A 15783-nucleotide genomic window follows, 5' to 3' on the forward strand; every position below is an offset into this window, starting at 1 on the left:
TCTCTGAACTGCTCTGATTTAAAGTTGATATCTCAAAAGATTAAAATATTAAAAACAAAAATTGAATATAAAATTAAATTTTTTGTCGTGCGTTCTACAATAAACAAGTATAAAACTATCACAATTATAAATGATAAAAAATGAACGAATAATGAATAGATAACTATAATATATATGACATTTGACTTTTAACTTTTAAAAGAAATATAGTGTAAAATTTAAACATAAAATTTATACGAGATTAAAAAAATATAAGATTTATTCATTAAAAAATTTAAATAAGATTTTTTAATTCTCTTGATTTCATTATTCGATGATTTGAGATCTATCGGCCAGAGTGAAGAGAGATTAATGCGTACTCGCGATCCCGGAAAGTTTTCTTGGCGTCATTTAAATACGACACTGACCTATCGACAGCGCTGCCTTTTAGAACAAGCTGCGAATGATAAATAGTATCGCAAACACTCATCATGCGATAACCTATTTGTACCCCGCGCCGACGTATACTTTCATTACTTCTTCTCTTGACGCTCAAGCGTGCGATGACGAATTGTAAATTTGCGAAAATGGTTGTCTTTCCTTCAAGATTCGCTTTCGTTTCTCCAAAAATCACGCATTGGCAGCTGCGATTAAACATTTCTTTATAGTCCTCTATTCCTCTTTTCCCACATAATTGATAAAAATATCAATTCGCGCCCAACATAAAAAAAAAACTACGATCCAATATATATCGTCTGATAAATCGCACGCCAAAGATCTCGATCTGTATTCTCATGACGCCTCGACCGTAAACCTCGATAATCTCATTGAGCGATGATCAAGATTCCGAGATCATTCTCGCGCGTGTGATCTGGCTGCGAAATCGGATGTACATAAGCGACACACCTTTACTGTCGCGGCGCAAATGCATAAATTTTGCAACACAAAGTTTCCTATTACCTCTTTAAAGAGCGTAATGTAGCTCACTTCAATCTTGTTCAACGTTGCAATAAGAAAAAAAATCATGTAATATTCAGATTAATTAAGTATAATCGATAGTCGTGATTTTATCTATTCATATCAAGTGATCGAATTATTGCTTAATTTTACACTTTCTATACTTACTAAAAGAGACATAGATATGTAATAAAAATGAATACATTTTGAAGAAAGAATGTAAGTTGATGAAAAAGAAACAGAAAAAAGTTAATATATTTATTAATAATATAATATCAATAGGAAAAAGAAATGTGCAGGTGGAAGAAAAACAGATGTAATAGATGTCAGAAAAATGCAAAAGAAATCGAATGATAAACAGCTAATGAACAGTTAATGAACACTTTATCTGGCCGTCATGCTTAATCAGCAATCGCGATCGCTATTAATCGATCATCGCCGTAGCTGTCTTTATACTATGAATACACCGAAGGGAGGGACGTCGAGTGGGTGCGGTGAGAGATTATTGTTTATTCATTCGAGGATTATCCTTCGGTGAGTTCAGTGGCTGCGCCTACTTACGGAATGACGATAATCCTCTCCCGCTATTTTTTGCATCTTCCCGCCAAGAGCGCGGCTTGTTTCCACGCAGAAAGGCGGGAAACGGGACGGAGATACGTTCGGGTAGCATTATTTACGATCCTAAGATCAAGGTGCGACGAGGACCTCATCCTTGTACAAAGAAAACAAAAGAGAACTAAAGAAAGAAAAAGAAAGAACATTTGAACAAAAGTCTCACCTCTCCGTTTCTTTATGCGCTCCGCAGGCATCATTTGTGCTGAGGGTGATCTCTGGAGGGATCAGCGAAGATTCGTAGCTGGATGTCTGAAGAATTTCGGTATTATGAAATTACCCGGCTTCAAAAGGGACAGGATGGAGACGAGAATTCTCACGGCCGTGAACGAATGCATATCGGTAATTTAGCGCCCAACGGCGTTGCCAAGTCTAGCTAAACTATATTATTCATAGACGTTTCATGCGAAACCATTGTGTCGTGTAAATCTGTCCCTAAACGGGTACTATATCGATGACTAAACATTTTATTCCAGAAGGAATATTGAAAAGCGGAATAACACAAATTCTTATGCAAGTTACCATTTATTTATCTGGAAATGTCATTGCATTTAATGAAGCTATTAATTTCTGTGACATTTCGGCACGCTATCAATGATGGCAATTAAGAATTTAAATGTAAAAACCGTTGCTATAACATTAAAAAAAACTACTCGATCATTCATTGCGTTAGGCACAAGTGTAATACTTTATAAAATACGCGAGAGCGCGTGGCTTAAAAGTGTTTTATATTAAATCCTGATTAACACGGAGAACGAAACAGATAGAAATTTCTCATCTCGATCCTTCAGAAACTAAGAGATCGCGCTACGGAGGATGGTATCGATCCGCTGGAGACACTTCATCACTGCGTGGGCAATATGATGAACGATCTCGTATTCGGCAAAGTTTACGAGGAGGACGACGAGGTGTGGAAGTGGTTGAGACACATGCAGGAGGAAGGAGTCAAGCATATCGGTGTCGCAGGGCCGCTCAACTTTTTGCCGTTCCTCAGGTACGACGCTATCCCTGATAAAGATCCTTCCGATCGACGCGACTGCATATTTTCATAACGCGCGATATGTTTTACACCTCGCTAACGAAAGGTAAACCGCATTATCGCGCAGAAAAAATCAAGCGAATTGATCCGCACGATCAATTAACACGTCGATGATGCGACTATGATTCATTCAACGTCTATCATGCAAATGTCATGTTTTTTTATCGAAGGCGGTGACTCTCGAGCGATAAACATGGAAAGATAGACAATTTTTTTTATGCAAACGATATGATAAATTGAACTAAATATCCATCTAGAAGAGTAAATACAAATCTTTGTAAAGAAAGATAGCGCAAAGAACAATTTTACTCGTGCTAGTTAAATTTACATAAGCTAAATCAGAAAGATTGTTAAAGTACGTTTTCAATAAAAGGTTATAATTATAAAATCAAATTAGCTTATTCTAACAAAGATTGATATGCGAATTGTAAAGGCTTCATATAATTACGCTATCGATATTACAACGATTGTATTCTTAATATATTCGTTATTTTCAATATTCTCATACATATTATTTATTTCATTTAAAAAGGAATATAAATTCATTATATTGTAGAAACAAATAATTTTTATAGTTATATATGTTTGTGTAAAATATATTTAAAGATATTCAGCTGATTAAAATTAATGATGAAAAAAAGTTATATTTGCGTTTAAAAATATAGATGTTAATTTAAATTAATATATATGAGAGACTTTTTCAGGAATAAATAAAGAATTTCTTTGTTGGGCTTTCTGGGTCGTACAGATTTTTACCACGATATGGAAAATTGAAGACGTCCCTTATCGATGGCAAACGGAAAACGCATCAAATATATCAAACGTTTATCGATGAGCATCGTGCTCGGCTTGAAAAGACGGATAATTTTCTTGCGGCTTTCGACGATGTAATGAGAAACAATGCGGACGATCCTGGATACTTCACGCAAACTCAATGTCATCATTTCTTGGCCGATCTTTACGGCGCAGGCACCGATACGACCCTTACGACTCTTCGTTGGTTTCTGCTCTTCATGGCGACACATCCAGTCGAGCAAGTATGCTTATTTCTTCTCAAAAGTTTCTCAAAAAGATATTTTTAAATATAAATGTTATTTCTGATGCAGAATCTTGATCTTGATCGTTGTACGATTTTTTCAAATTTTATGTCTTTATTTACGTAGAAAAAAATTTACGATGAAATGAACGAACTATTGGGACAAAAGCCGCCCAGTTTGGAGGACAGACTTGTTTTAATTCGACTGGAAGCTGCAATTGCGGAGACACAAAGATTGCGAAGCGTTACACCTCTTGGCATTCCTCATGGGACAATCGAGGTAAAAATTAACGTAATTTTTTGTACATCATTTATTTATTTTGTAAAATCAAAAATATATTTGTTTATTTATTTATAATTATATTATTTGCAAATCAAAAATATATCTTTGTTATCGTCTAATATCGATAACAAAATCGCAGTTCATTTTGTGAAATTTGCATATAAAAATTGAAATAAATTGATGCAAGGAGACAATTTACATTCAGGACACGCAAATAGGCGATTATGACATACCGAAAGGTACCATGATTGTTCCGCTGCAGTGGGCTATTCATACGGATCCTTCATATTGGCACGATCCGCTCTCTTTCAAACCCGAAAGATTTATCGCCGAAGATGGAAGTCTTACCAAACCGAAAGCTTTTTTGCCTTTTCAAGCAGGTAAGAACTTGAATGCGAAATGCAAGATCGAAAACACAGTGTTTCGTTTAAAAATATAAAGTAATACATGTACGTTTGCGTTTCATTCACAATTTTAAGGTAAGCGTATGTGCATCGGTGACGAATTCGCCAAGATGATATTATTTCTCTTTGCTGCGAGAATTCTTCGCACATTTGTTATATCTGTACCACCCGGTACGCACATCGATCTGGAAGGCGAATGCGGAATTACTCTGGTTCCAAGACCGCATCGGTTGGTTTTCACGCTGCGGAAATAAATTTACATATGATAATATTTTGTTGTACTTATTAATATTATACAAATTATACATATGTAAAATGAAGTATATGTTTAAAAATACTTTTAAATATATCTTTATTTCATATAAATATATATATACGCATTTTATATATATAATGTAGCATTCATACAAAAATACGATTAAAATAAATAATACTTTTTTTCTCAGAGAGATTCTGCTATTAATATAAATTGTTATACGTTTATTTATTATTATGCTTTTTTTCTATAAATTTATATATTTATTTATGGTTCTGATAATATGAGTCTTACGTAAAATATATTCGATTGGATCATATTTATGTTAATTATATCAATAATTTAAATATTATTATGCATACAATCGCTTCATATTACGTCAGTAAAATTTATTAAAAATCAGGGTTTCTCATTTTATCTTCCTCTTTCCTGAAAATTAAAGCTTTTTATCAAATCATAACAAACTGCGACAAAGATTGCTGAAATTCATGATTTTAATTAATTTTATATATCACTCTCTGATTATCTGCTATTTTGCCTGTTTACTTGCAACAAGTTGCATGCCAAACTTTTATATCAACGTTTTTCACAAGGCAGATATTAATAAGATCGGTAGCTAACGTCGCGCAAGATGTCAGATATTCGCGTGCCGGTTTATAACCTGATTGCGATAACCTCGGCAGTTAAATATTTCGCCATCGCCAAATATTTCGGCATATCGATGTAAGAAAAAACAAGTGTTTTTATTAAAGCTTGCAACAAGGCATAAGGCGAGTCGCGAAAAAATATTCCACCCTGTGAAAATGGAGAGGAATTTATTCGCACGCATCTCGCGATTGTTATTTTACATCTGCTCATGTTTACTACCAATATGTGCGTATATTACTATGGAATCATATGCTGTTAAAATTAAAATGTCAACCGCGATCACGGATTATTGGGAGATGATTTTACATAAATCGCACGCGCGCCCCTTCGCTTCGCTCCTTCTCTCTCTCTCTCTTTTTTCTCGCACATCTCGCATCGGATTCGTGAAATTCCGTCATCGTTATGCAACGCGCATTTTTTTCTTCTCAATGTAGTGGCCTTGGATAAATTATAAGAGCGCACCGTTCACCACAAGGTACCGAAATCGCTGCGTTTCCTTCTATTAATTGTCGGGGCACGCAAAACCGCTGCAGAATATAGAGAAATACAAAACAAGAAACTAAGAATTTCGACTTTTTTTAATCAAGGAGAAGAGAAAAGGTCGAGGCTCTCGAAATGGACGACGAGTGCATTCGAAGGTCTTATCCTGTTTCTTGCCATGTTAACATATTCATGCATTTTAAATGTCAGTAAAATGCTTGACGAGATGAACAACATGTAAAATTATGCAATCGATGCAAAATTTACTTGTAAAAGATCTTATAAAAAATTAATCTTACACCTTGCCTGTGATAGGGAGATATATTCTTCTGATTTAAATTGATTCTATTCTTATCATATGTATATACAAAGAGGGAATTAAATTTTTTGCTTTAGTTTCGACAAGGAATTCCGAAGTGATTAAAAAAATTAATCACTTTCAGTGAAAAATGTGGTGAGTCAATTGTTTATAATAATCCACAACATAAATATTATAATTGAATAGATAATTAACAGTAGTATAATAGATAAAAAGTTTATAATTTGAGCAAGTGTTTTATAGGTTGAATAATATACGCAAAAATCTGATGAATGATAATAAACGATAAATGGCAATCAATTTATATTCCGAGAACAATCACAGCCGACTTAGTGCTTCTTAATACATCGCGATGGCCCAATGCCACTTTAATCAAAAGAGAGATGAGGAAACTCAAGCGAATCGAGCTATAAAAAGAAGTTGCTCTATCAAGACACTTTCAACTTTGTGCTGGGCAGTAAAAAAAAAGCCACAAAACGCCTCTTCCTGCTTCATTGAGCCAAGCCTTGAAGCAAAGGTTCTTCAAACTTTCCGTCTTCATTATATGCGGCAGCCGGTTGGCTACTCGACCGACTTTTGGGCGACGAGAAGACCACGAAAAGTGACATATATACGAAAACATAAAGTATAAAGGCCCTATTAGTGGGCCAGCAACAACAGTTACGGTTGCACATGGCGCACCAACGCATCTGGGATACCTATCTGCGTTCTCGCGTGCACGTATACTGCAGGAAACGCGCCATTATTACAATGTGCGTCCCGGGACGTGCTGACAGCCGGCTGAGCTGACCTTACGTAACTTGTGTGCGGTTTGGGGCCACTTGACTTTCGTGTCATTAACCTTACTTTACGGGCGTAATGTGTACCCGGCGACGATATTTCGTTAGAAACTCAGAGCGCGCGAGTTTCTCTTATGTAAGCGCGCGAAGCGTTCGTCTCTTGCTTTTGCCAGCCGCGATGCTCCGCGAATTTTATTATCCCGTTCGTATATCTGCGCGAGTAAACTCGAAGTTACACAGGAGATCTATAAATTAATTTACATGTAAACTGACTTGCGTGTAAATTTGAAGAATTTCTGAAATTTTTACTATTTTTGGAGTGAAAAATTTTATCAGTAAAAATATTAGATTTGATCGAAAAGTCAGCCAATTGATATTGTATAATATTCTATAAATATCTTTGATTTAAAATTATTAATTAGAAATTTCCAAAAAGTTTCGTAAATAATCTGACAATTTCTTGACAACATTTCTTTTTCTAATTGAACACTAGCCTTCTCTTAATCACCCGGTCAAACTCGCCAATCAGCAGGATTGTATCCATTCGTGACTATTTTTAGCTACAGCATCGTGGACTGCCTGGTTGTATAAATTGAAAAAAAATGTACTACCAAATGCGAGAATACCGAACGGACCAGTGGAAGAGAAAGCTAGGCTCAGCTCAGTCTTCTTTCGTAGACCCCAAGCCAAGAGTCCTCGAAATATTGAGCGGCAGGAAGGGATGAGATCACAGAGATCAGAGTCGAAGGCCGCTGGTGCAGCTGAGGAACCAGAGAAGTTTTTTTTACTCATCTTTAAGAATCCGGTTCTCGAGGCTGCAGTTTTCAGTTGAAATTTTTCGCGAGAGCGATCGATGAAAAATTCGACTTCTTGAAATATATCAACTTTGAAATATTTTTCCCTCTCTCTCTCTCCTTTTCTTTCTCTTCGGAATCTCTAAAATGAGTTTTCTTACATAGGGAGCGATGCGATTGGATCGTCAGGGATAAATCAGGCATTAGATCGATAATCTCAACTACAAAACATCTTTATTTCATAGAAAAAAAAAGAAACATTAATATATAAATAACACAGGTCGACGGGTGAACACAATGCGGCATTCTGCAATTCATGCGTGCTACGTGCTAAGATTAATTAACGCCCTACCGGATAACTCGGGCGAAGAAAATTACTCTGCGCGCGGCATATTGGATCCCGTATGCTGGGAGCGAATCCGTCAGTCATCGACTACAAAAGGGTAGCATCTCGGGGGTTTCTCGGACTCGAGTTCCTCTAGACTTTGGGAGAGAAACGACTGGATACAGCGAACCGCCGCGCGCTCTTTGCCGTTTCTAGGATGCACAGCCTGGGATACCTTTGGGAAATCGGACTGAGACGACGTCACAATGAATCGTCGACCGTACATCCCGGATCTCTTGGACTCACAGCCTCAGCCCGCGCTCGCGCTCGAACAGAAAAATGAAGTGGGCGATCATCGTTCTATCGATCGATGTTCCGTTCAGTCTATTTCCAAACGATCGCCACGTCGCGGTGGATGTCGCAACGGCGGAATCTTTGGCGACTTTCACGAAAATCGCTCTCGGCCGATTCACATCGGCGCCAACGCACAGCCCGCTCGTTAATCGCTAGAAAAGTCGACGAAATCGCGATATTTTGGCGCGAGTCGTCTCGGATACAAGGGCAGTCTCGCATTCTCGTCAAACGGCACGTCGACCAGCTATATATATCATTAAATATACGCACACACGCTAAATGCACGCTTAACGCGCTTACGCTCAATTGTGAATAATCTATTTACATACATGTCGGTCTGTGTGTGTGTGTGTGTGTGGGTGGGTGGGTGGGTGGGTGTGTGTGTGTGTGTGTGTGTGTGTGTGTGTGTGTGTGTGTGTTGCTCTCTCTCTCTCTCTTACTCTCACACTCTTTCTTTCGTCACTACTTTTTTCTATCTTAATAGCGGATTGTTATCGTTATCGTAAATGAAAGAGGGACATTAAACCGTCATCCTCGTTCATCCACATCGGAGATCTACGGCAAATCGACGGTGTTAAGATCGGAATACTTAAAATGAATAACAAAGCGCGATAACTGAGATATCTCTCGGAGATATTTCTGATTAGAAACGATTGTATTGTAACGGAATTAACGCTCGTTTATTCACGAGACACAAAATTGTTTGATAAATCGAACACGCGTCGATCTCGCCGATTTACACTAAGCGCTAATAAATACGAGGCCTGGGGTGGAAGGGAAAACGGGGCAGAGTAACATTCGCAAAACAATAAATACTCATAGAGACTATCGAAAAATCGGAGCGGGTGAAAAGTGGCCAGACGTAGGAGAGGAGGTAGGGAGAGATGATTCGAACTGTAAACTCCTTTTGTACTCTAAGCCTTACCCGAGGAGGATTCTCGTTTCCCTTCGATTATCCGATCGATTTCTGTTTATACTACTTTCCAAAGAAGTTAAGCAGAATTTTTGCAGCCAAACATGTTATTCATTATTCTTATGGTCTCGGCGTCGATAAGATGATTATTTGAAATTTTTAACACGATTGTGATAATTTATCACAATTCAATTTGTAATATCTCGATGATGCTCGCGATACCATGATTGACAATTTGTTTTCTTTAGAAACTTTCTTTGGATTAAAATTTTTTAAATTTTGCGTAATGAAAAGAAGCCACGCTTCTAGTATGGCGAGGTCATGTGTGTCCATGGAATTAAAAATTCAAGTAAAAATGATTGGTAAAACTTTCTAAAAGACCTGGATTTTATAAAAATAATAAAAATGATAAAAAAATTTATTTGTTAATAGTGATGGATAAATTTAATAATTAGAACTGGAGTCATATATAAGATCTCGCCGTACCAAATTAAATGACATGAGCATATCGAGCAACGAAATACGCTCGAGAACCTAACTTTTCCTCTTTATATCTAACTTACTAATTTTCTCTTATCTACTAATAAAATTATTAGTAACTTTCCTCAATCTAATCCAATTTTTTTCGGAGGATCATCAATTCGCTTCAAATTATATAGTAGGGAGACTACTTTAGACATCGGAAGACGATCGATTATATAACGGTTATTTCTGGGGAGAATTCCCAGTTTTTAAAAACTAGAATAGATATAATATATTATATATATAAGTATTTTGATGAAGCTAAAAATGTTTTCCTAGGTATTCTTGTAAATGGAATAAGTCCACAAAATTTTATTCTTATTTAAAATGATACTAAATCGCGATTATAAAATTTAGCATAAAAACTTTCGATCGTTCTCCAATAATTAACATACAATCAGACAACCTTACGGGAGTCCACCTCGGCCGATGCGCGCGTGCATGGATGATCCCGTGGCGCAAAATCTCTCTTTGTTCGATCTTTCTGCGGCAATAGGAACAACTACCGTGCCCGTGGTTCTGGAGCCCACTGAACAAGCTTAATGGCTGCCGACGTTACGCAAAGGACCGCCGGTGGTGACCTCGTTACTGCCGCATTCCACATTGAAATCCCTCTGCAGGAAGCAAACTTTGAAGGGGTCCGGGGATATCGTGATACCGGCGTTGCCCCGCAGGCTCGGCAACGAGGCGCCTTCGGGCAGTCTCAGATCGAAGGTGTGCATCAGCGAGCTGAAGAACAGGAAGAGCTCCATGCGCGCCAGTATTTCGCCCAGACACATTCGTCTACCGACTCCGAACGGCATGAAGTATTCCGGCTTGCAAATCTTACCCTCGTTGGAGAGGAAACGGGACGGTCGAAAGGCCTCAGGCTCATCCCAGAGTTTCGGGTCCATGTGCACTGCGTGCAACAGCGGCACTATTTGGGAACCAGCTGGAATCGTGTAGCCGTTCACTGTCATGTCTCTGTAACACGAAGAGACGGAATGTTCCATGTTAATAATTGATCGATTAAATCAACATTTGAGTGAGGAAACGGATTTCGGAGGGGGGAAAGAGTGTTGAAATAACCAGGTCGATAACCAGCGATAAAATGAATGTGTGTTTCGTTGCTAATATAATAATAATTGACTAGTAATATAATAATAATATGATTATAATATAATAATAATTAACTAATATAATAATAATTAACCAATATAATAAATAATTAACTAATATAATAATAATTTTCTGGAGAACATATAATCAAGTTTCTCGCGATAAAAAAAGGTTACAATTGCCGTATCTAATATTTCAGTGTTCAACTATACGGGATATTAATCTGCCGGTGATGTCAAGCGCCAGCTTGACTTTTTACGCGCACGCACGTGCGCTCGTCACGCTCTTTCTGGCCGCGTTCTCCGCGAAGAAGTGAAATTGTGCCGCCCGCACAGTTTCTAATGGCGGCCATTGCTTTCATGCGCGATCATTCCTAACGAGTTATTCTCGATATATCGCGAGTCGAATACACTTGCTAGCTACGGAATAGGTTCTTTGTCCGTACGATTAACGGTGTCGTCGACCTCTCGAAGCCGCTTCGAACCGAAGGCGGGGCGGCCCGGCCGAAAAGCAGACAGAGGGGCCACGCACCTTTGCTTTCACTTTTGCTTGCCGAATATAATCGTCCAAAATGATCGCGAGATTCTGATATGCCAGACACGGAAAGCCGTCTGAGGAAGAAGGCGAGGACTCGTTGTGAAATCCGCTCTTAGCTCATATAAGTAGAGAGAAAGGGAAAGGGCGTCCGCGCGTAAGATAAATCAGATAAAAAAATAGATGACGAGAAACGAAGAATTACAAGACGCATTGCAAAGAAATAAAAGTCAATTATGCGGGATTAATTTTACCGTGTGGTGGCGTGCGTGGTTCCAAGCGGGACGACACTGGATTTGCGAAGAACCTCTTGAATCGTTGCGTCGGTGATCGGAAGGAAGGGGAGATCCTCTAATGTGGGCATTCTAGATCTTCCTACGACCTCGTCCAATTCATCTTGCACCGCTTTTGCCGCCTTCGGATAGTGCAACATTAAAAGCACCGCCCACTCCAGAGAAGTTTTCACCGTTTCCATACCAGCGGAGAAGAGATCGCCCAGAATCTGCTGCATCTGACGATCTATATAAGAGAAAAAAAAACAGTCTTTTAAAGAAGCGCTAGCATTATAAACAGATGAACCAATATAATAAATTTAATATAAATTTAATATAATAAATATATAAATATATAAATTATAAATATATAAATATATAAATATATAAATATAAATATATAAATTTAATATGATAAATTTAATATAATAAATAATATAAATTTAATATAATAAATTTAATATAATAAAAAGAGAAATAGCGGTAAAGAGAAATATCGCTTTCTACTTACCATGATTTTTTCCTTCGAAAAGCTGTTTCTCCCGTCCTTCCTCCTTAGCTTGCTCAATCTCGAGCAAATAAGTGTCCACGATATCGCGCACGTTGTTCTTGTTGAACGTTGCTCTGTGCTCATCGATAATCTCTTGAAAGAAATTTGCCATTTCCGCCCGATTCTGCGAGAGCTTGTTTACGGTGCCCTGCATGCAAGGTAAGAAACGCAACATCGGTACATAGTTGATGGATGATACCCTGGCGAAGAGCTTGAATCCTTCATCGATTTGACCCATGTATCTTTTGAATCGCAAGTCGCCGTGAGGGAAACGCATTCTCATTAGGAGCATGCAGATCACGTTACTGATTGCCGTACCGAGGGGAAGCGAGATGTTTGTGGGCGCCTCACGTCGTATCGCCAACCCCCACATAAACGTATAAACTTCGCTCTAAATCAAAATATTACAATCGTTTATTTCGAGTTTTAAATTTTGTAGACTTTTTATCTTGTGCGGTTTAAAAAAATTTCTCGACATCGCGTAAATTAAAAAAACCTTACATTATTATATTATTAATATTAGGCATAAGATCCATTGATCGTCGATTCATTGATCATAGTATCGCTAAAGAGCGTGTATAATGCTTTTTTAATTACAGATACGTAAAAATGAATATTATCTTAAGTAATTATACGAAAATCTACAAAAAATAACGGAATAAAAATTTCGCGTGTTTTATGCAATATTCGTCGAATGAGACAAATTGACAGATTGCGCGTTAATTAATACGAATTTTTTGGTACTCACCATAATTTTCGATTCCATACTTTTATTTTTAGCGCAGATGTTCGTCATTCCGAAGCATCTAAGCTTGTTGTGAAGAAATTTCCTCTGATCCTTCCACAAGGCACCCTCCGTATTGACGATGCCTGCAACAGCAACATGAACGATGCTGAATCGCAACTCTCGACTATTCACGATTAACTCGGTTCGTTATCGCAATGCGGTACCGATCTGTCCGCAAACAGTATACGATTTCATCATCTTAAAGCACAAGTTTGATCGAAAAGAAATCCGCGATGGATCGAAAAAGTAAATCGAAGAATAGGAGAAACGATCGCTCGAAAGATTTCACAAGTTTGTTATCGCAAATATTTCGCCGAGCGTAAATCGAGGAAAATATTTCGGCGAATATCGGCGGCGAGGAATAAATTATAATTTTTGATAAATCCGACAGAACGTGAATTCGCGCGAAAGACAAGCGAGCCGCGCGCAGAGTGCTTTAACCTCCTTCCCCCTGCCTCAGATGATACGAAAGCATGCGAAAGTCGCGAGATAAAGCGTATTATCGGAATCTGCTGCGCTCGACACTTACCATATCCGTCGAGGATGTTGGTGAACTCGGTGTGCGGCCTGCCGGTGAATTCCTCGCGTCGAAACGTATCGCGTATGATTCGATAATCACTGAGGACGACGACCAGCTGATCACCCATGCTAAGGCTGAATATCGAGCCGTACTTTTGGGCCAGCTCGCTGTACTGCAGATGCATGTCGCCCTTCATGAAGGGCAGGTAGCCGAAAATCGGCACCCCCCAAGGACCGGGCGGTAAAGTGCGGATGTACCTGATCCACTGAATAAACCGCACAATCAGGAGAACACTGACGAATACGAAAAGAGTATAAACAATCTCGTGCCCGATCTTGATGTTGCTCATCACGCGCCATATCGCCATCAATGGATGAATAATATATTTCACTAGCATGTTGAATTCGAGCGATCGATCAAAATTCGAAGCACTCGTAACGTGTCGTAACGAGTGGTTACCACTTACTGTATATACCGTACAAAGTCTCTGTCTTTATATCTCTGTCTGTATATCTCTCTTAAAGTCTCTCTCGATAAAAGAAAGATAAAGCACAATTTCGTCTTCTTTTCTGAAATATGGTCTCCCGTTTCCCGCGGACTATGTTCCTCCGACTCTACGTCTTCGATGCTGCGATCACCGTTGTCGCGAGAGAAATAAACAATACGTCCGCGCGCGGTAAGATTAACTATTTTACTCGATTAAAGGCATGTACTAGGAAGAGGGAGGTCCCGAAAGACGCAAGGTGATAACGAACAATTTTCGGGACAGAGAGAAGGGAGCGATAATAGAGGAAGGAACGAAGAGAAGGAAAAGAAGTAGGAGGAAAAGAAGAAGAGAGAGAGAGAAAAAAAAGTCGGTCACACCGCAGCCGAATTCTCCGCCACTCGTCACGAAGTGAACCATGCGAGCTACGGAAGGATTGAGTATGTACTAACATACACCTTCTTGTCCTTGCCTGTCTTATATAGTGACTCATCAGGCTGCGGTCCCCCGGCGGTCCCTTGCACAATGGAGGGGTGGCCGAACAGACAGAGAGAGAGAGGAAACACACCGAGGACGTCGGAGGGTGGGGGCGATTCGGAGTGCAACAGGTGGGGACGCGTAGAACGTAGGTCGTGTTCCAAGGGTGGTGGTTATTTCCTCTTTGGGGGATGTGAGGGCGGACTCCACGCTCACGGGCCCCGTTGGTCGAAGACCACGAGGCCTCTCGCCTTAGGATTGTTGGTGGGGACCATGGGCCCCCCGCAGGTGTCCAGCTTCGGCCACCCCGGTGGGGGATGCGGCTAGCGAGCGAGTCCGCTCGTCGCGCAGACGCCGCGACGCGACGTCACAGATCGTGTCGAGTGCCGAGTTGTGTCGTGATGCTATTTGGTAGGGATGGGCGATGTTTGCCGATTAATCGAGATGGTCGATAGTTTTTTTCCTAATAACCAATCAATTAACTAATCTGTTTGATGTTTTTCTCATCCGATACATCGGTGTTTGATTATTTATGTAAGACATCGATGTTTTTTTTTAATTATTTTCTATCTAATAGCGATTGCGAATGATACGGATTAATCGCTCCGAGGTAGTTTATTAGACGTCATTGACCAATCAGCCATTCCTCTGAAGAATGTAATCATTATATTCTTCAGAAGATAATGCGTTCTATTCGAAACCGAAATTTTTGAAAATTATTTATAGCGACAGCAACCTGGAAAATGCACTGCAGCATTTCGGAGATCTGACTTTGATGGGAAACTTTTTTTAACAAAGAAATAAATAAAATAAATTATATTCATTAATTTGCGTTATTCCCTTCTTTTTCTATAAAATTATCGACTTTTCAACTATTCCTACTTTTAAAAAATCTTTTTTAAAAATAATCGATTTATCGATACTTTTTGTAAATCATCGATGTATTCAAACATCGATTAATTTAGCATCGATTTTTTTCCATACATCGCCCATTCCTACTATTTGGACAATTGTATGCGAATCTATGAAAATCGTTTTGCTGCTTCTATTTCTAGGTTGGGAGTGTCATTTCGATTGCGCAGATGGATCTGGAAACCTGAGTAGAAATGCAATTTTTGGCCAATTTAACTAGTCAGAAGCTGCGCACACACACACACACACACACACACACACACACACACACACACACACACACACACACACACACACACACACACACACACACACACACACACACACACACACACACACACACACACACACACACACACACACACACACACACACACACACACACACACACACACACACACACACACACACACACACACACACACACACACACACACACACACACACAC

General features: G+C 39.0%; 2 protein-coding genes across 5 annotated transcripts in view; one reads left to right on the forward strand and one right to left on the reverse strand.

Moving 5' to 3' along the window:
* Phtm (cytochrome P450 enzyme phantom) overlaps positions 1–4757 on the forward strand; it is a 32079-nt gene extending 27322 nt beyond the window's left edge. For 3 of the 4 annotated variants that reach the window (XM_083095848.1, XM_083095847.1, XM_083095849.1), the window contains exons 4-9: positions 1742–1890; positions 2340–2542; positions 3336–3624; positions 3751–3903; positions 4112–4286; positions 4386–4757. In XM_083095848.1, the coding sequence (XP_082951974.1) occupies positions 1742–1890; positions 2340–2542; positions 3336–3624; positions 3751–3903; positions 4112–4286; positions 4386–4564 (1148 nt within the window). In that variant the 3' untranslated portion in view covers positions 4565–4757. Of the gene's footprint in view, positions 1–1143; positions 1629–1741; positions 1891–2339; positions 2543–3335; positions 3625–3750; positions 3904–4111; positions 4287–4385 lie in introns of those variants that run through there. The other variant, XM_083095850.1, reaches the window with a different exon arrangement.
* Positions 4758–7803: 3046 nt separating this feature from the next.
* On the reverse strand, positions 7804–14380 carry Cyp18a1 (Cytochrome P450 18a1). Its single transcript, XM_083096627.1, has 5 exons — positions 13471–14380; positions 12903–13024; positions 12116–12545; positions 11587–11851; positions 7804–10663 (listed from the first exon to the last, which is right to left on the reverse strand). The coding sequence occupies exons 1-5, from the start codon at positions 13856–13858 to the stop codon at positions 10240–10242; spliced, it is 1629 nt and encodes a 542-aa protein (XP_082952753.1). The 5' UTR covers positions 13859–14380; the 3' UTR covers positions 7804–10239.
* Between the last annotated feature and the right edge of the window lie 1403 nt (positions 14381–15783).

The sequence above is a fragment of the Camponotus vicinus genome, unplaced genomic scaffold (assembly GCF_025532165.1).
Source record: "Camponotus vicinus isolate PSW18456_S1 unplaced genomic scaffold, iyCamVici1.0 SCAF_4, whole genome shotgun sequence".
NCBI lineage: Eukaryota > Metazoa > Arthropoda > Insecta > Hymenoptera > Formicidae > Camponotus > Camponotus vicinus.

Bases quoted from the DNA above. Each gene is read 5' to 3' on its own strand.
- Cyp18a1 (XM_083096627.1), bottom strand. From the start codon at position 13,858: ATGCTAGTGAAATATATTATTCATCCATTGATGGCGATATGGCGCGTG. The intron at 13,025-13,470 runs GTAAGTGTCGAG...TTGCTGTTGCAG, and splicing joins CAACATCCTCGACGGATATG to GCATCGTCAATACGGAGGGT. The intron at 12,546-12,902 runs GTGAGTACCAAA...ATTTTGATTTAG, and splicing joins GTATGGAATCGAAAATTATG to AGCGAAGTTTATACGTTTAT.